The sequence below is a fragment of the Solanum dulcamara genome, chromosome 9 (assembly GCF_947179165.1).
Source record: "Solanum dulcamara chromosome 9, daSolDulc1.2, whole genome shotgun sequence".
Classification (NCBI taxonomy): Eukaryota; Viridiplantae; Streptophyta; class Magnoliopsida; order Solanales; family Solanaceae; genus Solanum; species Solanum dulcamara.
In genome coordinates, this window is record NC_077245.1 from 5649049 (window position 1) to 5673145 (window position 24097).

The 24097-nt window shown below is 34.6% G+C and overlaps 2 protein-coding genes across 2 annotated transcripts; both read left to right on the plus strand.

Moving 5' to 3' along the window:
• The first annotated feature begins 1486 nt into the window (after positions 1 to 1486).
• Positions 1487 to 14027, plus strand: LOC129904163 (kinesin-like protein KIN-7N). The gene is made up of 18 exons (XM_055979707.1): positions 1487 to 1742; positions 1836 to 1925; positions 2623 to 2741; positions 2890 to 3003; positions 3084 to 3165; positions 3299 to 3366; positions 3489 to 3545; positions 4129 to 4271; positions 4349 to 4451; positions 4536 to 4616; positions 5203 to 5271; positions 5350 to 5409; positions 5508 to 5660; positions 11662 to 11922; positions 12359 to 12445; positions 12726 to 12884; positions 12975 to 13229; positions 13460 to 14027. Exons 1-18 carry the CDS (start codon positions 1595 to 1597, stop codon positions 13895 to 13897), a joined length of 2487 nt encoding a protein of 828 aa, XP_055835682.1. The 5' UTR covers positions 1487 to 1594; the 3' UTR covers positions 13898 to 14027.
• Positions 14028 to 19403: 5376 nt separating this feature from the next.
• LOC129903232 (uncharacterized) lies at positions 19404 to 21517 on the plus strand. Its single transcript, XM_055978737.1, has 3 exons — positions 19404 to 20027; positions 20224 to 20344; positions 21031 to 21517. The coding sequence occupies exons 1-3, from the start codon at positions 19563 to 19565 to the stop codon at positions 21462 to 21464; spliced, it is 1020 nt and encodes a 339-aa protein (XP_055834712.1). The 5' UTR covers positions 19404 to 19562; the 3' UTR covers positions 21465 to 21517.
• The last annotated feature ends 2580 nt before the right edge of the window (positions 21518 to 24097 follow it).

Consider the following 24097-nt stretch of genomic DNA (forward strand, 5'->3'; position numbering starts at 1 on the left):
CATAACTGCATGTATCAGATTTATGTCAATTCAAAAAATGTATCATGTATTAGTCAATAACTATAACATTTCACAAAAAAATACCCAATCACATATACAATAATTCTCATGAACTTTATCATATCCAAAACAGAATTTTGGCCTTACGTATCATGTCTTATAGCAGACAAATCATTCAGATGTATCACATAAATGTATCAGCAAAAGGTCATATATCAATATTCAAGGTGTCAAGCTTAAATCTCAGTTGAAAGACTATGTATCAATACCCAATGTATTATTATTTGATGTATCTGATACATTTAATTAAATCATTACTTTTGATATACATTCACTTACAATTCAAATTAAACTTTGACATTTTAATACGTATCAGATACATACATATTCTCATGTATCTAACACCTATTAATATCACAATAAAAGGTACATATCTACAATTTCATGAGTATTTTTTGAACAACAATGTATCATTAACAGTAAACAAAAAGAAGTGTATCATAATAATCTATAAACAATAAAAATAGCTTTGTATCAGATACATAGAACACTTAGCGACTTACGTACCTTTTCACATCAAATCTCTTTACCTTGAAATGGAAGTTGTGCTTTATTTTGTATTTTGCCATAATAGAGATCAGTGTTGATTTATTCTTATATAGTTGCTTCTCATTCACATCTGTACTATTCGAATCACTTATGTAATTCGTAATTTCTAATTCAGGAATGTAACATGAATCGTTAATTTTTTATTCAACCAAAGCAAGCGTTTGTGTATCTCTTCCTAAACCTTCGACACATAAAATTTCACCTGACGAAGGATCAAAGCAATGTATCTCTTCACCATTTTTTTCATTTGTATCAATGCATAATGAATACATTCCAATTCTAGGCTCATTTTTTTTCACCTCCAAATACAATCTTACTCTCATATCATTTTTAATTATCATTGGAGATGAATTTTCTTCAATTATGTATCGGATTTCTATGTTTTTCCTCGTCTCATCGATATCTAATTCCGCTGCAATTGTAGATTTGAGATTCACGAACGAAATTGTTTGACTAACAACTATTCCTTCGCTCTTGTATCAGGCATAACTCACATCACTCTCCCAAATTACAGAATGCCTCAACAAAATAGTTAAGTTCATCATGTATCAACATCTGTTTTTCGAAGAAACAATCTCAGTTACGTATTGGGTTGTGTTGGAGATTGAAGGAAATTTGAATTCTGAATGATTTGAAACTGATGCGAATTGAAAGAGATTGATATCAATTCGTGTTCGAATTAGAAGAGATTTTTGTAAAATTAAAAAGGATTAGGATAAAATGAAATTATGCTTATACAGTACGTGATTCCTAAAATTTTTAAGAATATTTTTCATCAGCCCATCAAACTTAACTTGTAAATACTAGACAGGATCAAGGGCACTTTCGTAAAAGGAAAAAACTAAGTTCAAAACACAACTGGTTAGAAATGATTCAAATGAAACCCCGCTTGTAAAGGCCATAGCCGTTATCAAATTTTGTAATCCCCAATTCAGATCCAGCTTTTGTGTGTGTTAGTGAGTGAGGGAGTGAGTGAGGGAGAGAAATGGAGAAGGTCAGCGTAGCAGTGAGAGTGAGACCTGCGAGAAGTAACGAAGAGAACTTCGATGGAACTTTCTGGAAGGTTGAAGACAATCGGATTTCTCTTCACAAGTCTCTCGGAACTCCAATTTCCGGCGTCTCATACACTTTCGGTATTCCATATTTCCTCGTCTCTCTTCGATTAGCTTACATATGTATGTGAAATTGGAGTGTTGATTTAATCCGTTTTGTTTGATATTTGACAGATCATGTCTTCGATCAGGATTGTTCGAATGCTAGGGTTTATGATCTTCTTACTAAGGATGTTATTCATGCTGCTCTTGAAGGTTTCAATGGTATGCTCATTGTGTTGTTTCGTTTAGTGTCTGAGCTCCTTTCAGCTTTTGCTTTGGAGACAATTGTATTTGTAGCTGCGTCTATTTTAGTACAATTTGATTTAGTTAACTTGATTGTTTTGTTTAAAGGTAACATTTTCTGAGGACTGAGTGAGGACTGACAGCTAACTCTACGTAAATAAATTTGTTCATTTCAGTAGGAAGATACAGAAGAACTTAATCAGTGTGTTTTCTGTTGCTCAACATTTGCCTAATCCACAAATTCATTGGAACCGGTTTTGCTGCTTTGAGCTTTATGTTAAGGATTATGATAACAAGTGATTTTATAACATTTTCAGAGGTTATAAGGAATAGTGTGCCAAATTTATTTATTTTGGAAAGACTGAGGAATCCACGTAGCTAAGTTTGTCCATTTCAGTAGGAAGATACAGAAGAACTTGATCAATGTGTCATCTGCTGATCAGCGTTTGCAGAATTCACATATTCATTGGAATTGGTTTTGCTGCTTTGAGCTTTATGTTAAGAATTTTAATAACAAGTTAATCTGTTATGTAGTCATTTGAATCCTAGTTTTGGGAAATAACTTTTCTGGTTTAGAAAAGAGAAGGTGTTTGTTATTACTCCCATGTGAAAAATTTCTTGAACTACAGTCACTCAACTCGAAAGGTCCTTATGTTATAGTTGAAATTCTGTTCAGGAACTGCTTTTGCATATGGACAGACCAGTAGTGGAAAAACTTTTACTATGAACGGTACTCAGAATGACCCAGGAATCATCCAGCGAGCAGTCAATGAAATATTTCAGAAAATTGAGATGGTATTTGTTTACTTTTTAATTTGTTACAATAAATTATGTTATCAGATGAATAAATACATTCTTTTTCTCCAGCTTTTGTTCTTGTATGTGCTTACTGGTATTTGCAAATAAAGCTTCCTTTTCGTTACTTCACTTCTTGTTTTTTCAGACGACTAATAGGGAGTTTCTAATTCGAGTCTCTTATATGGAAATCTACAATGAAGACATTAATGATCTTTTTGCTGTAGAGAACCAGAAACTGCAGATTCATGAAAGTTTGGATGTAAGTTATGTGCAGTACATCATATCCTTTGACAATTCTATTTTGATGTCAAAGAAAGCTTAATGTATATTATCTTCCAGCGTGGAGTTTTTGTTGCAGGACTGAGGGAGGAAATCGTAAATGACGCTGAGCAAGTACTTGAGCTCATTCAGTGTGGAGAAGGTTTGACATCATGAACAATAATTCATGACACTCTTCTCTGCAGAACTAGTTTACTTATTATTGATTATTATAGTTAATGTAGTTACTTTTTTATCCATGTTACCAATTCAATACATGTGGTAAAATTTTGCAGTTAACAGGCATTTTGGTGAAACTAACATGAACGTTAGAAGCAGTAGATCTCACACCATCTTCAGGATGGTAATAATCTTGAGCCAACTTTAAATTTGTTATGTTTCCACTGAATTCTTATGTATATTGACTCCAATTATTACATGAGAATATTGAGTGATTCTTTTTCCTTTGTTTTTCTGTTAAATCAGGTAATTGAAAGCAAAGGAAAGCATAATCCTGATGAAGCTGTCCGTGTCTCTGTTTTGGTTGGTATTCATTTCTTCAAGTTCTCTGGAAACAATTTATTATTTCATATTAATTTCTAGTAGGGTTTTATTATAAATTCATAGAATTGATTACAAGAAATCTTTAAAAAATGAAATCTTTGAGGAGTAACGGATCTCTCAAACAACAACAACATACTCAGTGAAATCCCACAAGTGGGGTCTGGGGAGGGTGGAATATATACAGACCTTACCCCTATCTCGTGGAGGTAGAGAGACTGTTTCCGAAAGACGCTAAGCTCATAATGTATCTCTCAAAGAATCTCGAAAATTCTTAAAGTTTGTATTTATTGTTGGAAGTATCTTTTCTAGGTCATTTTGAATGTTAGTTCTTTCTAATCATCTGATTTATGTTCTTATTAGGTGCAACAAGTAAATGCATATCATTTGGTTTTGATTTGTTGTAGTTGATTAAGAAGCCCATTGGGTTGGAGAGCATGAATCCCAAATCCAAACATTATTGTCCTTTTCAGCTTTCTGGTCCTTCATGTTTCTAGCCTTTTACCCTCATTTATAGTGTTTATTTTATTGTCTAATTTGTGAACATTTTCTTCTCTGAAACTAGAATTTAGTAGATTTAGCTGGGTCTGAACGTATTGCCAAAACTGGAGCTGGGGGAGTTCGTTTGAAGGAAGGAAAGCACATTAACAAGAGTCTAATGATCCTTGGTAATGTCATCAATAAGCTAAGTGAAGGTGGAAAGCAAAGGTAGTTGTTTTTGAGGACTCTGTTGAATGTATGTTCATGCACAGAACAAATGTATCACTGATTATGTACTTGAGCAGGGCACACATTCCTTACCGCGACAGTAAACTAACTCGCATTCTTCAACCTGCTCTGGGTGGCAATGCTAAAACTTCAATAATTTGCACAGTAGCACCAGAAGAGGTAACCTAGTTATTATTACCCATGTTGTGACAGTAGAAAAAATCAATTGGACATCTGTTTAAAGAGTTCAAAACATATGTCTAGGTTCACATTGAGGAATCAAAGGGAACACTCCAATTTGCTAGCAGAGCTAAACGGATCACCAACTGTGTTCAAGTGAATGAGGTCTGCCTCCATTTACTATTCTTTTTATTTAATTACTAGTTCATGATCCACTCTAGAGAACGCTTAATGAGATTAAATGGTCACGTATGTTCCTGTGAATAGAAGTGTTCCTGCTACTATAATAAGGTTAGTTTAGTATTATTTGCTAAGACACTAGAACTTGCATTCAAAGATTTCAAATCACGCTCCAATGCAATTTCTGCACTTAGGCACAACATTATTTTTCTGTCAGAACCAAGCTTAACAAATCTCTGCCAAAAGGATTCCTTTTTCTGAAAGTTCATAAATGATGCAACAATTAATTTTTGTTCCAGTATATTAATAATATAGAGTGTGGTATAGAACATCTATTCAAGCACCAATTTTTAAAGCAAAAGGGAGGCGAGTTTTGCCTACAAGCAGTACAGAGCAGTCTTAAACTGGTCTTAATTTTCATTATCTTACAGATCTCAAGTTTCATCCTTGTAGAATCCTTTGTTGCAGGTTTTCTTCCCAGTGGAACCAAATAATGGAACTTCTTTTTAATTACTAGCTTCTTTTCTTTGACGTTTAAGGCCGAGCTTATTATAGTTCAACTTCTTTGTAGATACTAAATGATGCAGCCTTATTAAAGCGGCAAAAAAGGGAAATAGAGGAACTACGCATGAAACTTCAGGTAATTGTCTTGTCTCTCAGGATTCATATTCATAAGTTGCTTAAAAACTTCTTATATGGGATAAAACCTCTTACATAGGGATCACATTCTGAGGTGCTTGAGCAAGAGATACTGAAACTCAGAAATGACCTACTGACGGTAATTATTATTACTACTTCTTTGTTTTTGTTAAGAGTAAAAGATTGACCTTATCTTGCATTGATATAGCTCATGACTGCTTATTCTTCATTCATCAGTACGAATTAGAGCGAGAGAAGCTTGCCATGGAATTGGAGGAGGAGAGAAGATCACAGAAAGAGCGAGAGCAAAGCCTCATTGAGCAACAGAAGAAAATCCATAATCTCAGTAATCCTACATCTGTCTCAGACTCTAATGGGCATGCTACACAGGTAAAATATGTGAATTCAACTGTTGTTGTTGACTAAAGGTATAGTTAGTCAAGCTACCATGGCTAATTAATGGTAGTTAAGCTAACAAGAGTGGTTATTTGGTGGTTAGATACTAACTAATAGGTTGTTAGTTAGTTATAAAATTTTGTTAGAGTGTATGTGTACACAATACAGAAATTAGTACAAATACATATATATGTACATGTATCAGTGAGTGGAATACACAACTTGAGAGATATTTCTTTCTCTCTCTTTTCTCTCTAAACTCAGAAGCTCTCCCTCACTCTCTCTCTCTAGCCTCGTCTCTTCTCTTCTATTTTCCTCCATTAATGGAGCATTGAGAACCTCCATTAATGGAGTTTTAGCATGGTATCAGAGCCTGCACTACGATCTACTAAGTGCGGCAACCTGCTGCTGAGATTCAAAGCCAAGGAGCACTAGAATCGCAAGTCAGCTGCTAAGAGGAAACAACAACAAACAAAGGAAAAAAAATCTAAGCTTGAAGAAATGGCGATTACAGCTGGATTTGAAGCTGTATCTACGGAAACCGGCAACCAAAACACAAATGCCACCATTGAGGCAGCTCGATTCAACATTCTGGTGTTAGACCACAATCATCCACTCTATCTTCAACCTAGTGATACTCCAGGAAGCTCACTGATCTCCGTGCAACTCACCGGCTCAGAAAACTACGCAATATGGAGTAGGTCCATGCGTATTGGACTGCTAGGTAAGAGTAAGTTAGGGTTTGTGGATGGTAGATATCCTAAGTCAAAATTTCCCTCTGAATACTTTGATATTTGGGAAAAATGCAACGCCGTAGTGTTGTCCTGGATTATGAACTCTGTAAGACCAGATCTACTTAGCAGTGTAGTATACAGTGATGATGCTCACAAAGTATGGTGTGAGTTAAAAGAGAGGTTTGACAAGATCAATGGGGTATATGTATTTCACCTTCACAAGGAGATTCACAGCTTAAATCAAGGAACAATGTCAGTGACTGATTATTACACCACACTTAAGAGCTTGTGGAGCGAATTCGACTCCATCATGCCATGTCCAGGATGTTCCTGTGATGAATCCAGAAAATTCAAGGAACACTTTGAGTCAAAGGTTACTCCAGTTCCTAATGGGATTGAATGAATCCTATTCAGCTGCTCGAGGATAAATTCTACTTCAAACTCCTACCCCAAACCTAAACAAAGCTTTTTCACTCATCTTAGATCATGAAAGTCAGAGAAATCTAGTCCATACCAATTCGGATGTCTCGTTTCACAGAACTATTGAAAGTGCAACCCTGTTCAGTCAGAAAGCATATTCTCATAGTAATGGAAACTTTGGAAGTGGTGATGGTCATCCAAACAGAGGACACTATGACTCTTAATACAAGCCACAGGCTCAGAAAGCTCAGAAAGTTATATGTGAAGTGTGTGGATACAAGGGACACACTAAGGAGCAGTGCTTCAAGGTTAAAGGTTATCTTGTGGGTTGGAGATCAAAGAAGAAAGGTGGAGGCACAAGCTCTCATGCTAATCAAGTTGAAGTCTCTCAATCTACTAACAATGGCCTGCCCACTCTAAATCCTTCAACTCCACCAACTGCAACTTTTTTCACACAAGATCAATATCAACAAATCATCCAGATGCTGGCAAAAGGAAGTGAGAATGCAGGGGAGCATTCATCTAAAGCAGCGTCTGCAGGTAGTACCTTATCTGCCTTAGTATCCAAATATATGCCTTTGGACTGGATAATAGATACTGGAGCTACTGATCATATGACAGCCAGTCTTGATGTGCTTGATGCAGTTCACCCTGTGCCTAGTCCTGAGAGAAAAGAAGTTCACCTCCTTACTGGTAATGTAGTATCAGTCTCACACACTGGGAGCACAAAAGTACTTGGTAGTCAACGTATTAGTAATGTGTTGTTTGTTCCAGAGTTCAAGTGTAATTTACTGTCTGTGTCAAAACTTACCAAGGAGCTTCACTGTATGGCAGCCTTCTTTCCTGATTTCTGTATTTTTCAGGACCTCTCAAATAGACTGGTCAGGGGGATTGGTAGAGAAGATCAAGGCCTCTACATCCTCAAAGAAAATCTCATCAGCTCAGCTCCAACCTCTCTTTCTTCTGCAGGATCAACACATACTGCCTCTACTTCAACAAGTCAAGCTGAATCTGACTCCTTGTGGTATAGAAGATTGGGCCATGCCCTCATAGACATAATAAAGAAGTCCTCTGGTCTTGATATAAGTCATACTATTGTACTTTTACCTTGCATTGTCTGCCCCTTAGCTAAACAAACTAAACTACCTTTTCCAACTAGCTCTTATGTCTCTACATCAATGTTTGAGCTAGTTCATTGTAATATTTGGGGCCCTTACAGAGTTCCCACTCATTCTGGAATGAAATACTTTGTGACCTTAGTGGATGATTTTTCTAGGTTTACTTGGTTATTTCTTATGTCCTCCAAAGTTGATACTATAGTGGTGTTGAGAAAGTTCTTTGCACAAGTTCATAATGTTTTCTCTACTACTATTAAAACCTTCAGAACTGATAATGGGAGTGAGTTTTTTAGCCATGAATTTCAATCTCTACTTTCTAGTCTTGGTGTCCTTCATCAAAGTACATGTGTCTACACTCCTCAACAAAATGGGGTTGCTGAAAGGAAGCATAGAACCATTCTAGACATGGCTAGAGCAATCAGGTTCCAAGCTAGCATGCCTCTGGAATTTTGGGGTGAGTGTGTCACCACTGCTGTGTACATTCTTAACAGACTTCTTTCCAAACTTCTTCACTATAAGTCCCCCTTTGAAGTGCTTCACTCTTCACCTCCTTCCCTTTCCCATATCAGAACATTTGGCTGCCTGAGCTATGCAGCCTGTCCTAAGATCTCAGACAAATTTGCCCCCAGAGCTATTCTTGCTGTCATGATGGGATACTCCCTGTCACAAAAAGGGCTATCTCCTCTATGATCTGCACTCCAAATCTATGTTTGTTAATAGAAATGTAGTGTTCAAGGAGGATATCTTTCCCTTCAAAGACTTGCAAGCCTCCTCTAATCCCTTATTTACAGTTCTCACTCTACCTCCACATACTGTTGATTCCCCATCTATGCCACTGCCTTCCTTAGTACCTCCTTCTCCTCCTCCTCCTTCTCACTCATGTCCTGACCCTGACTCACCTCCTAATGTTCCTCCTCCTAGGAGGTCATCCAGACAACCCAACCCTCCCTTGTGGCTTCAGGACTTTGTCACTGCATATCATGGTTCCTCCTCTCCTTTTCCCATATCTGATCATCTTTCTTATGCCCATCTGTCTCCCCATTATGCTCATGCCCTGGCTGCCTACTCAGCTGTAACTGAGCCTACCTCCTACTCTGAAGCTTCCCTTGATCCTAAATGGATCCAGGCTATGGAACTGGAGATAGCTGCACTGCAGGAGAATCACACTTGGAGTGTGGTGGACTTGCCCCTGGCAAGAAACCCATTGGCTGCAAGTGGGTATACAAAGTGAAATACAAGGCTTCTGGTGATGTTGAAAGGTATAAGGCCAGGCTGGTGGCCAAAGGGTACAGCCAACAAGAGGGACTTGATTACAGTGAGACCTTCAGCCCAGTTGCTAAAATGGTCGCTGTTAGATCCATTATTGCTCTTGCTGCTTCCAAAGGCTGGTGCATTCATCAGATGGATGTTCACAATGCTTTTCTCAATGGTGATCTTTTGGAGGAGGTATTCATGACTGTTCCTGCTGGCTTTGCAAGACAGGGGGAGCAAGGCAAGGTCTGCAAACTCCACAAGTCACTCTACGGCCTCAAGCAGGCTCCCAGACAATGGAATCTTAAATTGACAGAAGCCTTGGTACAATTGGGGTTTATCCAGAGCCATTATGATTACTCACTGTTTACTAGACAAGCTGAGGGTGGTATTGTGATTGTCCTGGTCTATGTAGATGATCTCTTAATCACTGATAGCAAACAAAATCTGATAGACTGCACAAGGAGTGACCTGCAGAAGAAATTCAAGATGAAGGACCTAGGAGAACTTAAATTCTTCCTTGGGATTGAAGTTGCCAGATCCAGCAAAGGCATACATCTATCTCAAAGGAAATATGCACTGGAGCTAATAGCTGAAACTAGTCTAGGGGGAGCCAAGCCTGCAGCTACACCACTAGAACAAAATTTAAAACTAACCTCTGCCAAGTATGATGAAGCTATTGCTCCAAAAGGAGAACATGAAGACCCTGCACTGAGGGACCCTGACAGGTATCAAAGGCTAGTAGGAAGACTTCTCTATCTTACCATGACCAGGCCTGATCTTGCATTCTCAGTTCAGAAGCTGAGCCAATATATGCATTGCCCCAAGGAATCACATATGGATGCAACACTCAGAGTAGTTAGATACATTAAAGAAGCTCCAGGGCTTGGGCTATTCATGCCATCAGAAACATCAGAACAGCTCATTGCCTATTGTGACTCAGACTGGGGTGCATGCCTGGAGACCAGGAGGTCTGTCACTGGTTATGTGGTTAAGTTTGGTGAAAGCCTCATATCCTGGAAGTCTAAGAAACAAGAGACAGTCTCCAGAAGTTCAGCAGAAGTAGAATTCAGAAGCATGGCAAACTGTGCAGCTAAGGTAACTTGGTTAATTGGTTTATTCAAAGAACTTGGCATTCAAATTGAACTCCCAGTCAGAATGGTGTGTGACAGCAAGTCTGCCATACAAATTGCTGCAAATCCAATATTTCATGAAAGAACCAAACACATAGACATAGACTGTCATTTTTGTAAGGGAAAAAATATGTCAAGGGGTCCTGAAAACTGAATTCACACCTACTGGAAATCAACTGGCTGATCTACTCACAAAGAGCCTTGGCAAAGCCCAACATCAACTACTTCTAAATGGCTTAGGAGTAATGGACTTGTTTAAGCCATGAGCTTGAGGGGGAGTGTTGACTAAAGGTATAGTTAGTCAAGCTACCATGGCTAATTAATGGTAGTTAAGCTAACAAGAGTGGTTATTTGGTGGTTAGATACTAACTAATAGGTTGTTAGTTAGTTATAAAATTCTGTTAGAGTGTATGTGTACACAATACAAAAATTAGTACAAATACATATATATGTACATGTATCAGTGAGTGGAATACACAACTTGGGAGATATTTCTTTCTCTCTCTTTTCTCTCTAAACTAAGAAGCTCTCCCTCACTCTCTCTCTCTAGCCTCGTCTCTTCTCTTCTATTTTCCTCCATTAATGGAGCACTGAGAACCTCCATTAATGGGGTTTTAGCAGTTGTGGACTTTCTTAGACTATCTTGTTTCTTTGAATTGTCCTGAGCTCAGCTCTTTTTTTTTTTTAGAATTTCAAGTGACACTCCACTTAGGACACAATGAGATGCTTGGATTTCATGTCCTGATTCCTATTTCTTTTTCATCTCTAGAATACAAGTGTTTACTATCTTGACTCTTTGAATTGTCCCGAGCTCAGCTCTTTTTTAGAATTTCAAATAACAATCCACTTAGGACACAATGAGATGCTTGGCTTTCATGTCCTGATTCCCGTTTCTTTTTCATCTCTTAAATACAAGTGTTTTCCGGTTTGTTCTATGTGGTTAAGCATCCCATGCATGAGGGTGATATTGTACGGGTTTTTTACCAGTGCCAGATCTTTCACATTGAAATTTCTGGGGTTTTAGCATTTTTTATCTCCATTCCTCATTTCATTAGAAACCTTTTTATGTTATGAACTTTGATGATCAAAAAAATGGTTTGTAAAGAAGAGAGATATGTAAGCCATAATCTGTACAAAGGAAGCAACTAAGAGCCACACATTTGGATAAATTTAGCATTTTTTGTTCCATCTTGATTTCCATGTAGGATTTTAGCTAGCTTTTGTGCGTAATGTCTACTTAGTTTTTATGTGAGAAGGTAAACCTTAAAATTTTCTCATATTCTTGCAATTCGTACTATCATGATGATAAACTTGTAGAGCTCTTCTATTCCTAAACCAGGAGGAAAGCGGTAACAGTAACAGTTTCCAGGAAGATGCTTTTAGTACCCCTTGTTTGAAGACGGTTCCCAATGCCTTTGTTGCTAAGAGATCACAACGGTCTCAACAGGCAGAATACAGCCCTATGCCAGATGCCTTAAGCAATTTTGCAGATGAAGATACATGGATGAAAATGAATAAAGGCTTTGTTGCTGATCTTGATTCACTTCACATGACTCCTGCAGTGAAAGTTAAATCATCTTTACCCGATGATGAAAATGATGTGAGTCAACTTTCGCATACGTATGCTGCAATCTTACATCTTACCAAAACTGTGTCTACAGCAGCTTCTAGTAGTTCTGCCATTGTGATCCATTAAAGTTTGCTCTCTCTTCCCCAACAGGCTGCAGGACAACTTGCTTTATATTAATTTCAATTACATGGGAAAAATTATATGCACAATTTGATGGGCAAATAGTTATTACCACGAGTTTATGAGGGTTCTCACTCTTTATCTATAACTGCTTTCTTAGCACTCCGAGGGGAATGGGGTAGAGAATGGGGCAATCATTTTTTTCATCAAATAATTGTTAACATGGATTAAGTGTATTGGATATTGTAATGTGCAGTTTCAATTGTCCTCCAATTATTTAACAAACCTTTTTGATAAACAAAGTTTGTACATGCATATTTGTAAGACTTGTCAGAACTTCTACCAGGATTTGTCAACAGAGAATTACAAGCAAGAGGTACAGAATCTCAGAAGGCAGTTGGAACTTGTTTCAGAGGAAAGAGATGAACTTAGGGTAAGTATCTGTTGAGATTGTTTTCTTGTTACTTAAAGCTTGTTTAGTTGACTTGTTACTGGCCACCTGTTTAGCATTCAACTGTTTAAGACATTTTTCTTGATTGAGATGTTCAACACATTAATGCTTCCTGCTTCAAGTTCTTTTCAAGAGACTAAATTCTGAGTGATAATCACTTATTGAAGTACAGAACCAGTCATTTGGGGAGACACATGACAAACTCTTTTCTTTTGTTATGCTGCATTAATTCTCAGCTTATCCTTTAATCTATATTTTTCAGAGACTACATACAGAACAAGTATCACTAAATAAACAGCTAACGAGTGAGCTATCTGAACTCCAGCAAGAGGCACTTTTGATCCGTGAGATCCCTCAAAGATTGTGCGAGTCTGTGACAACTTGTAAAGATATATACAAGGATGTCTTTTCAGTTATACAGGTAATGCCTATTTATAGTGTAAGTTGGCTAATTACTGTGGCTGGTGAAAGTTCTCTTTGTAATATCTGCCTTCTCTATTCCGTTGAACAGAATTTTGTAGTTACGGATAAATCGGGAATTGCCAAATTGCTCTCTACAACAAATGAGATTGGTACTAGTCTTTTTGCAACTCTTGAATCTCACTTCTCAGAAGCTATGGAAAGCGATAAGTCCTCTACCAGGAGTAATTCTTCAATTGAAGTTCAACATATCAAGGTTTATGATAAGTTGAATAGAACAATTTCATCACTTGTACTATCAGATGATGAAATCTCAGGGAATCCTCCACTCAGCTCCCAATATAAGGTAGCTGCCCAGTCACAGTTCTCAAGGTGTCACTTGTTAATTCTTTCATGTTTTTCGATTCTGACAATGGGATTTTATCTGCTAAGTTAAAGGCTCATGCTAATTTAAGTTGTGAGGTCCATGATCATCAATAGTTAAACCAAAAGGGGAATCATGTCTTAGCTTAAACGTCTTGATAGTTATAGACGCTTTTCCTCCTTTCTTAAGTGTATGTTTTTAACATGATCAAGGACTGCACTCTGGGTGGAGAAATTGCTTGTTGGAAGAAGAAACTGGATGAAGATATCAAAACGATCCAGGAAAAATACCAAAACTTGGAAAAGGAGTTGGACCTCAATAATCAGCGTCTTGCCGCTTCCAGGGATAGATATAATAACTTAGAAAGGGAGTTTCATCTCTTGAAAGAAGAGAGGGATGTATTGTTGCAAAATGTTTCCTCTTCAAGCGAGAAGCTCGAACTGGTTACTAACCAAATCGAAAAGGTATTGGACGATTTGAATGCCGAAGTTAAGAGAAGGAAACACCTTGAAGAAGAGATTAAACAGTTTAGTGCTGCTTTTGCATGTCGACAGAGATCCCTTGTCTCCCTTTGTAGTGATTTCGATTCCGTGATTGACAGTTTTAAGGCGCAGAAGCCAATTTCAATATCCAGATCTCCTGGATTCTGAGAGTTGAAATTCTCCCAAACTCGTGCACAATTTGTTAGTGCTGTCTTATTCTTGCTTCTTGTTATGTATTCAAATGATAACTTAATTCCAGAGCACATTATAAATTGATTAACCTATATGTATAACTTTTAAGTCGTGTTGTTATACGAGTTTACACCGTTATGTACCTACATTAACTTTTGAACCTCCTCACTTGAAAACCACTCTTGCAAACGATCACTCAACACATACAATAAATTGCTATATGTAAAATCACTCTATCAAAGAATGCAAATTACACAAATTTGTGATGCATCATATACAGAGCACTTCGTCAGATGGCCATACTTGGGAAATAGGATTATAATGGTAACAGGTTTTAAAAAAAAAAAAACTCATTGTCCCAAGTCTCTGCATGTCTTTTAGTGCACAATTGATAATGTACTAGTTTTGTCCTGAGAAGAAATGAAGATAGTACCTGTAGATTTGGTATCTGTTTGACTTTTCATGTTTGAAGTTTGAAATAAGTGCACATGAAGAGTATGGTCTTCCATTGTCAAGTCATTAGCAAAATCATCTACTGTATGCCCATAACTCTGCCAGTTCTTTTACTGTAACAATCTGCTGAAGGCTAATTAATAAGCTGGGGATTCTTTCTATCTGTTCAGAGAATGTTTGATTTCTAGCCAGTAACTTTTTACTTGCCGATATGGCAACTATGGCAAAGACGAATCCAAGATTTAAACTTAACACGTAAAACTTTTACTTATATTATATATATTTATACTCCGTGTCAAATACTATGAGTTCAGGTGAACTCTAAACCAGAAAGTTACATTTGCCTATGTACCATACATACTATGATACTAACAGTAACAAGTACAATTGTATTTGTGTTTGGGACCCCATGACTCCCCATTCCTAGGGCAGGGTGTATATTTGAATTTTTCTTTTAAAAAATATACATTTATGTTAAGTTTGCAAATACTTTATCACAAAAGAATAATAGTGAAAATTGCTATTCTGCATCTATTAATTTAAATTTTTGAATTTTTATGTTCCCGCAAAGTCACGGGTTTACTATGAGTAAATCATTGAAGACTCCAGTATATTTGTACCTTTATGTTTTGCATTTCCTTTTTTTTTTCTTTTCATGTGGGCACGGGAATAAAAATTTATTAAATATGTATAAATATATAAGGGAAAATTACACAAAATATACCCAATTGTGAAACTATTTATCAAAATTGGACTCAACCCAAATTATTTACGGATCCATCACTCAAACTATTTACCTTCTTACCCACTTTCTCCTTTCTTATTTTGCGTATTATGTGATATTCTATCGGTATCAAAGTGGACTGAGCTTAATTCTTTGTGATACTCTATTGGTATATTGTTACTCTATCGGTATCATATAAGATTGAGCTCTTTTTTTAAGAAATAAAAATGAAACAATTAAGAAAAAATTATTAAAGTCACAATATTATTTATTAAACTCTAAATTAGTAGAAATATATTTTTTGTGACACTTCGTTGTTATATTGATATTATATCAATATCATATAAAACTGAGTTTAATCTTCCGTGATACTCTGTCGGTATGAACGTTGACGTCAGCGCTTGAATTTTGAAATAAATTTATATTATTTTAAAATTAAAAAAAGGGTATGAAAGTAACGTGACATTTAACGATAAATACTTTTCCTTTTTGGGTATAAGTGTTGTTTTCCTTATATATAATTATAAAACCAATAACTAAGACAAGAGTTATGAGCTTTTGATAAGTTCATAACCCATAAACTTTAAATTTTGGTTCCTCCCTAGCAGGTAGACATCTTGTTCTTGAAAGCAAATGAAGATTGATGTAATACGTGTCTTCTCTATATCCTCTCGTTCAACATTGAAGCTCAATTATATCATTTTCTTTATTTCATGATTTTTTTCCCCCCCAATTTCACCAGAAAGTAGAGATTAGCATAGGTGTCCTCGTCAGATATTGATGAAATGAAAAGAAAAAGGCACATAAATTAGATATTTTACACTGGTCATTATTTGCCAGTGTCACTCTATTAAACGCCCTAATAAAAGACTGTCCTTGTTGAAAAATACTTTAGTTTAAAGAGTTGAGCTTTCAGGAAGATTAATAGAAACGAGCAATCACCCGGTACGATTGCGGTATGGTAGCAAGTGCGTATTCCGTTATTTTTTATTAGAGATGTTAAAGTTAGATTTTACGAAGAGAATTTGGGTTAATCGAGCCTCAAAAATTAGTATTAAAAATTGTCAGAGATCTCAGAATCAAACTCTGGGTACGAATTAGCCTTTGGTAGCGAGTGTTTTATTATCAAGTTAAACTTTCCAACACAAATTCGAATTAATCAATTACACTTGTCGATATTTAATTTTTTCGGTAAAAGAGATGTGTTTGGTGATTTAATTAATACTCCCTCCATTTTATAAGTGAATTTGTGAGACAATGCACACATATTATAAAAAATATTCAAGGACATAATTTGAATCATACTTTTCACTATTGCCCTTTGTAAAATCATAAATATAACTTTGCAAGTAATGTGATTTATCTCCTAGAAAATATGAAAACTTCAATAAATGAAAGGGTAAATATGAAAGAAGTTTTAAATATCTATCTTGAACTTTGAACAATTTAATTATTTTGAACAATGAAAAATTCCTCAAAAATTCACTTAATATAGAATGGAGAGGGAGTATAATACATACATGAGACAAAAATGGAAGATTTTGACAGAATTCCTCGTATTGGGACTCGAAAAGAAATGTAATTTATTAATAATGAAAACAAACAGCGCTTTGTCTCAACAATTATTGAGGAAATATGCTCCAAAAATCATACTATACAATTAATGTTTGTTGGTACAATATAATCAAATGGTAGCTGATACACAATGTTTATACATCGAATTTATTCTTTCATTTCTTTTTCCACACGTAAAACCATATAATTCTTGACATATTAATCTTCACTACTGATTTCATGTCTTTAATACATTACACAAACAATAAAGGAATAAACGAAATGTTTCAATTTATATACTCCAACAACTATTTTTGAATGCCAATTTTTTAACAGACGTGTGGATATGAAAAGATACTTTAAAAGGGTCTTTTACGGCACTTAATTTTTATGGACAAAAAATTAATATCATATCGTGACAAGATAGATGTATCGGATTAACTGTGATACTTTTTTCATTATTTTCTTTTTTTTATTATTTGAATTTGATGTAGCCGAGGGTTTTTTGGAAACAGTTTTTTTATCTCCACAAGATAGTGGTAACTAGTAAGATCTGCATACACTCTATTTTTTCCGGCTTCACTTTTAATGGAATTTCGTTGTTGTACTGGACATTGCACAAAAGTGATGCAACTTGGTTAGTCATGTATTGAATGGTTATTAATTTACATCACAAACTTATCAAGAATTTCCCATTACAACTTTTCACAATTGAAATGAATTATTTAAAATGGTGAAACGAAGTAGGTTTGAGTGTTATATGTTACCATGTGGCTTTCCAAGAAAAATATAATAGAATAAGATCATATATATACTTTCCCACCAAATTTGTTGTCAAAATTAATTAAAGAAGTAACTAGGGGGAAAAGATAAGGGGACATGAAAAAGAAGTTTGAGGATGATGCACATGCATATAGGATAGGAGAGACAAATTATCTCCCCCTAGCTACTTGTTCAAACTCCATGCCCAATTTTTAATTTGTTGATTATGACTTATGAATGAAATCTTTCCCAGAATCTTTAGGAGTTAAGTTGTTTGACTATCTAAACTTTCACTAACTTTCACTATGGTGATGACTGGTGAGCATTCGATATATATATATATATATATATATATATATATATATATATATATATATATATATATATATATATATGAAATCTTCCCCAAATTGTGTGGTCAATATATTCTATAGTGCAAATATTTATTTTTCCTTTTGGTTTATAAGAAAGTTATATACAAATTAGTAAATATAGGGTAATAGGGATTATTTATTATTGGATGTTTGATTGTTGTTTAAAAATCATTAAACAACTATAATTATAAAATAATAATGCAGAAATTTATGTGGGAAATATTCTTTCCACAACTCAAATCAAACGGCCCATGGGTCATTGCACTTTTGTCATATTGTGCTGGTACTTAATGATGTCCTTCGTAATAAAATATTTTTTTTACAATACATAAATTTATATGTTCATATTGTAATATGTCATAAATATATCTTAGCATGATTTCAGTTTCTAAAGAACTTTTGTTTCTCTAGGCATAAGACATAAGACATAAGACATAAGTTTGAATGTTAAACGGTAAAAAATAAAAAAATCAATTCATTTAAAGAACAAAAATTAAAAATTAACCTATTTGAAGGACTTATATGTTAATTTATTGCTTAGACAAATCAGTAACCAGACACATTACCAAATTAAAGTTGCCATGCAGAAGTCTTCTATTTTCTTTTTTTGTTCCTTTGTTGCTTCTTTTAGCTAGGTTGCTCTTAGCTTGAACAAAAACCAAAATCTATCAGGACCACATATATACTAAACAAATCCAATCCTTGTTTTGCCTTTTCTGTTCCTCTTTTTTCCATTAATTTAAGTTCAATGTAAAAGAATATATACATGATCAGATCAGTTACAAGCATTAATCAGTCACCTAATAGAGATCCTATTCACCTCTTGAGTGAATCAAAAATTAGATTTAATTGTCCAACTCAAACCTAGATGACATGACGGATCAATAGTTCCATCTTTTTCATACATTACCCTAGATAGACATCATACATAGAACATGATTTGCTTTCAAGATGTCTTGATTGAATGGTGTACAGTATCTAGAAATTTCACGAACGTATTCAAAAACGTGGATGTGTAATGTGAATGAGAGGAATCGAACCTAGGCACCATACAAATATGTGCACGCCCTTGCTATTGAGCTACCACTCTCTATATACAGTTTATTATTTTTTAGCAAAGAGTGTTCAACTAACCACCCTGATACCACTATAGCTCTACCCTTGCCTTGATGGTAAATAGTAAACACGCGAGACTCAAAAACTCATGCTAAAAAGCTTGGAGGTTCAAGCAATTTCTCCTAATAATACATCCTCTTCAATACATAATATTGAGAATATTCATCATCACAAGCTAAACTACACTAACATTGTAAAGAATATTTATATTATCTGTAGATATAACTTAAATTTTTTTTCTATGAGGCGGGACCACTATAAGCCACCCACCTTCTCGAGGCTTGGTAGCTTTAACTATAGAAATACCTAGCTAACTCACTCACTGACTTTAGATTGCGGTCACACACACAAAAAAAAAGATTTAGGTAAAAATAAAATAAAATATGAAAAAAATAATCCAATTCTTGCACAAAAAGTGAATCATTTTTTTGTCTTTTCTCCAATTCCCCCATGCCTTTAAATTTAAATCTGCGCTACTATTCTTCATCTCTCTGATCCAAACAAACATTTTGTAACTTAGACAGAGATGCCTATGTATTAATTGTCTCTCCCAATTAATGCCCAAATTCTTTATCCTTTTGCCTTGTCTAGCCTTCCCATTTAGTTATATTTCAAAATTTACTACTACCAACATAGCTAGCTAGTTCAAAAAAAAGTTATGTCAAAACAACTTGGACAATTCCTTCAAGAACAACAAGAACCATTTACCTTACAAATCTATCTTCTTGAAAGAGGTCAATTTAGAAACAAACACCTTATTTCGGATGGCGATTTTCGGTGTTGTTCAACAAATTCTACTACTTATAGGTTCTTGAAGAGATCAGCTAGTTGTAGTGCAAAGAAGAGAAGGAAAATCATTCCTAATTGTTCAAAGATTGTAAAGTCTGTGCTTAACAAACTTGTTACATTTAGCCATAACCAAAAAATCAAGAATTTGACAAATGATCAAGAACACAACAATTCTACAAGCAACAATACTAATATTATTGCAGATGATGAAAAAATTTCTTCAGCAAGTAGCACGACTGTGTTCAATTCTTGTTATGATTCTAGTGGTGCAGAAGAAGCAGATATATCATCATCACCACATGCTGCAGATGACAACTTTCTACATGAAAAACAGGTAAAAACTCTGTTTTTATGACATTTAATAGGTGTAATTCGTCGAAAAAATATAGTTGTGCGACTTTATTGTTACAGTGGATAAAGTTCAGTCACTAACGCACCATATGTGAAATTAGTTAAGTTTAGTGTAACAAAAATAAGTATTGTGACTTTAGTGTTATGAACTCAGATTGGTGTTGTTGATAAGGTAACAGGTTTCTGAAGACAAAAGAAAGCTAAGATTGGAGTTTCTTGAAGAAAGTAAGCAACTCAGCCCTGTGTCAGTTTTAGAAGAAACTGAATCTTCTGATGATGATGACTCTCCACATGTTAAAAGTAAGTAGTACTAGTTTTTTTCATGATAATAACTACTTTTCGAAATTTAATTTGAGTTTTTAAAGTTGTAATTTTTAGAATTTGAATTTGTGCTTGAATAAATATTTTATTTGAAAAAGATTTAAAGTTTTATGAGCAGAAGTTACAAAAATCCAAAAACTGAGCAGAGTCGGCTCAATTTTTGGGAACTTGAAAATATCACATTTTGATCACAGATAGACAGGTGTTCCGTCCTTTCTCCCCTTTCGTCATAAGGCGTGATTTGACTCTGAGAAAAGAAATTTCTGTGTTTAGGTCCCTACTAAGCAGAATTCGCAAACTATGTAAAGGCTCTTTGAAGATTTTTTTCAAAGTTTTTAGCAAAAAAAAAAAAGTAAAAACAATTCTCAACGCCCGAGGTAGTGATGAGTTAAACTACTCGTGTTGGCATGGAAGTCAACACGGTAAACTGATTTCATTCTGCTATTAGGGTTCCAAACCGATCAAATTTTATGATCAAACAAATATTTTCACAACATACCTAGTATAGTTCTATAAGCACACCTTACCCCTAATTTGGCAGATAGAAAAACAGATGTAAAGATAATTTTTTTAAAATAATATATGATCAAACGCTAGCTTAATTAATGTAAATTTACATTTTACTACTTCACCTTGAACTAATTTTTATGAAAAAAACGAAACAGAACAAGAATGTGTCAAGGCTAAGAAACAAGAGGAATTTTCAAGCCCATCAGTTTCAAATTCAGGGGAAACAAGCTCTGAGTCTCAGTATATTAAGAACAAGAAAGCAATACAACTATCAAGACAGCTCCTTTTTGAGTGTGTTAAAGAAGTGGTGGAGAATCAGAAAGGGAAAGAAGAACAATTTCAAAGAATTTTAGGAGCTGAGCAACTATGGGAACTTCTATTACAGAATATTTGGTTATGGAGCCAAGAAGCCATAAATGAAACTAATATCAAACAATTAATGATTTCTGATATGTTGACTTCTTTTGAAGAGTTAAGTAGTGGAGTTGAGGAGAAAAGGGAAATAGGTAAGGTGGTTAGTGATTTAATTTTTGTAGATATTAGCAATGACATTGTATTAGATATGTTAAATTATTATTCTTCAAGGTGAATTTGAAGAATTTAGAAGAAAAAAAGAAGTTAAAATTATAAAGAATTTTATAATAAGGGTCTTTTTCTTGTTTTTGTTATTAGTTCTTCCAATTTTGTTAGTAATTGCTATTATGCAAGCTGTTAGAAAGGTTTAACAACTCATGCTAATTACCAACTCTAGAATATATTATTCATAACTAGCAGAATCCAATGACTTTATCATTGCCAATCACTAAGGATTTTTATCTCGGATTCGAGTCATTAATATAAAAAAAAAATGTTAGAGAGTAATTACTCCTAAATAGGCCTTATACAAAGTGCATTAGGATCCCAATACGGATACCAGACAGTGGTGAGATAAAAACAAAGTGCTCCTTCAGCACAAGTTATGATTCCCCGACAAATTATATTGTAATCTCTTTGTTAATTTCTCCAAATAAACTGCATTCATTCATGAAAATGCTTAACTTTCTTTGGTGGGCTTTTATCTTTCAAATAGAAATGGAAAGTCACAGCAGGAGAAGCACTCCTAAACCTATGAGATCACTCGACCCGACCGGTCAATCTCCTATCATTGCTATGCAATATTGTGTATGCAAAGGATCGCTCATGCAATTTCAAATAATGTCACGCACTTCTAATTAGGTCATTAGTCAACAGCTTCTTGGACATCGAAATAGGGGTGACTTTTCACATTATTTCCAATGAAGTCTGGTGTTTGACAAAATGTAGCAATCTGAATTATGAGCAGTCTAGAATCTCATTTTATCTGTTAGTCTAGTACATACTGAGTTATGATAACTCATGTTAAAATATGATTAACCTATAACTTAAATAATTGGTAAACATGACTTATGAGTTGTGAATATATAACATTTTCCAGAAAAGTATCGTCCAAGTGAAAGTTGAAAACTTCTTGATAGGAAAACTTTCCCATCCTTAGTGGACTTACCTGACACAAATCTCAATTAGTTTGGCTGGTGAATTTTTCGTATATAGAGAAAGCAAAAAATAATTACAATGTCCATATACACAAACTAAATCCTATATATATGAATAAATGTGAAATTAAACAGAATTTGAGCAATTTTTTAAAAGTCATCCTTTGAGAATAGGTTTTTGGAAGAGCTAAAATTGGGAACCGAATAATGGTAGATCTTGATGTTTGAACTGCCAAATTAAAGGATTTGTGAGGGGGGGGTGGGATGGGGGCATTATTTAGGACACATATAAACATATTTATATATTCAAAACTATACACTAAAATTTTCTAAGTTGTGATTTTTTCATACCAAATGACAAAAATCAATCAATTTAAATCTAAGTCAAATATGATCACTAATTGACCTCTCATATCGAAGAGACAAAAGTTAATGTTTGATCAGACTCTTCAAAAATTTAGCAGCACCCTTATCGTATACTCATATCTTTCAAATATACATTACTTTTGAAGAATCCGACACATATTATCGACATCTTTAAATAGATTCTTTTATCAGTGTCAACATCGGTCATTGGTTACTCTCTAAGTCTGTACATCAAAATATATTTACATTCAGTCCATTATCATTATTGCTCAATCTAAAATAGCGCACTAACTTGTCTTGGATTCATTAACCATTTCAGAAAATATTCAATCCGTGACATCTCTAAGTTTTTTTATAATATACATGACTTTTTTTTCCGGAATATTTTGTTTGGAACCTCTTCAGGTTAATTTTTTTTTATAGGATATTACATACGTAACCCATTAAATTAGTTCAAACTTGTTTGTCAATTTTGAAAACTAAGATTAGTATCAGTTGAACACTTATGTAACTCAAAACGTTTAATTACGTACTGAACAAATTTTGGACAATTCTACGTAAGATAGATTGCGTGGACATCACTAATTGTGATGTGGCAAAGAAAACCAATGATAAAATGATACGTTACCAATTATAGAGAAGGGACAAGTCAAAATAAAATATGATTTGATTCGAGGATCAAGATTTAAAATTTATGAATTTTCAGATGTAACTAAATAAAGAAACAATCTTTATTGTAAGTGTTTAAGGGGAATTGAATCCTCACTGAGGAGGCAGCAAAGCTTTTAAGAGCTTATTTTGGTATTAGATTTCCAAGAAATAATTTTTAAATATTTATTGAATAGTACAAAAGGAAAATTGAGGCTCATTAATCAAGCAAACATAGGAATTAGGATATCTGCAGAGTCATTTTTTTGTTGTTGCTGTTGTTGTTTTGATGTAACTATTCAATATTTGAAATTTTTTGACGCTACTAATTCAAATATCTTTAAGGTTTTCAAGTGTCTTTAAAACAAAGTTCGTATTAAGCTTGAAGAAGTACAGGAAATTAATTAAACTTTTGCCTCACTAGAAGGGCTAATATTTTATTACACGAAGTCTACAATGTCACAAGTACAAATTAATTATAAAGTGGTCTAACAAATTGAATTGTGGTACAATAAAAAGGTCATAATCCCAAGTAGTACCTAAAACTAAAGCAAAACGCTAGAAGAAAATAATAATAGAACAAGGCTATAGATCAATGTAGGAATTAATTATAATGGACAAAAAGAAAATTCCATGCCTCAAAACTTTTATGGACTCCATTTTCCTGATCTTAACGGTCTTGAAATGGAAAGCTCAT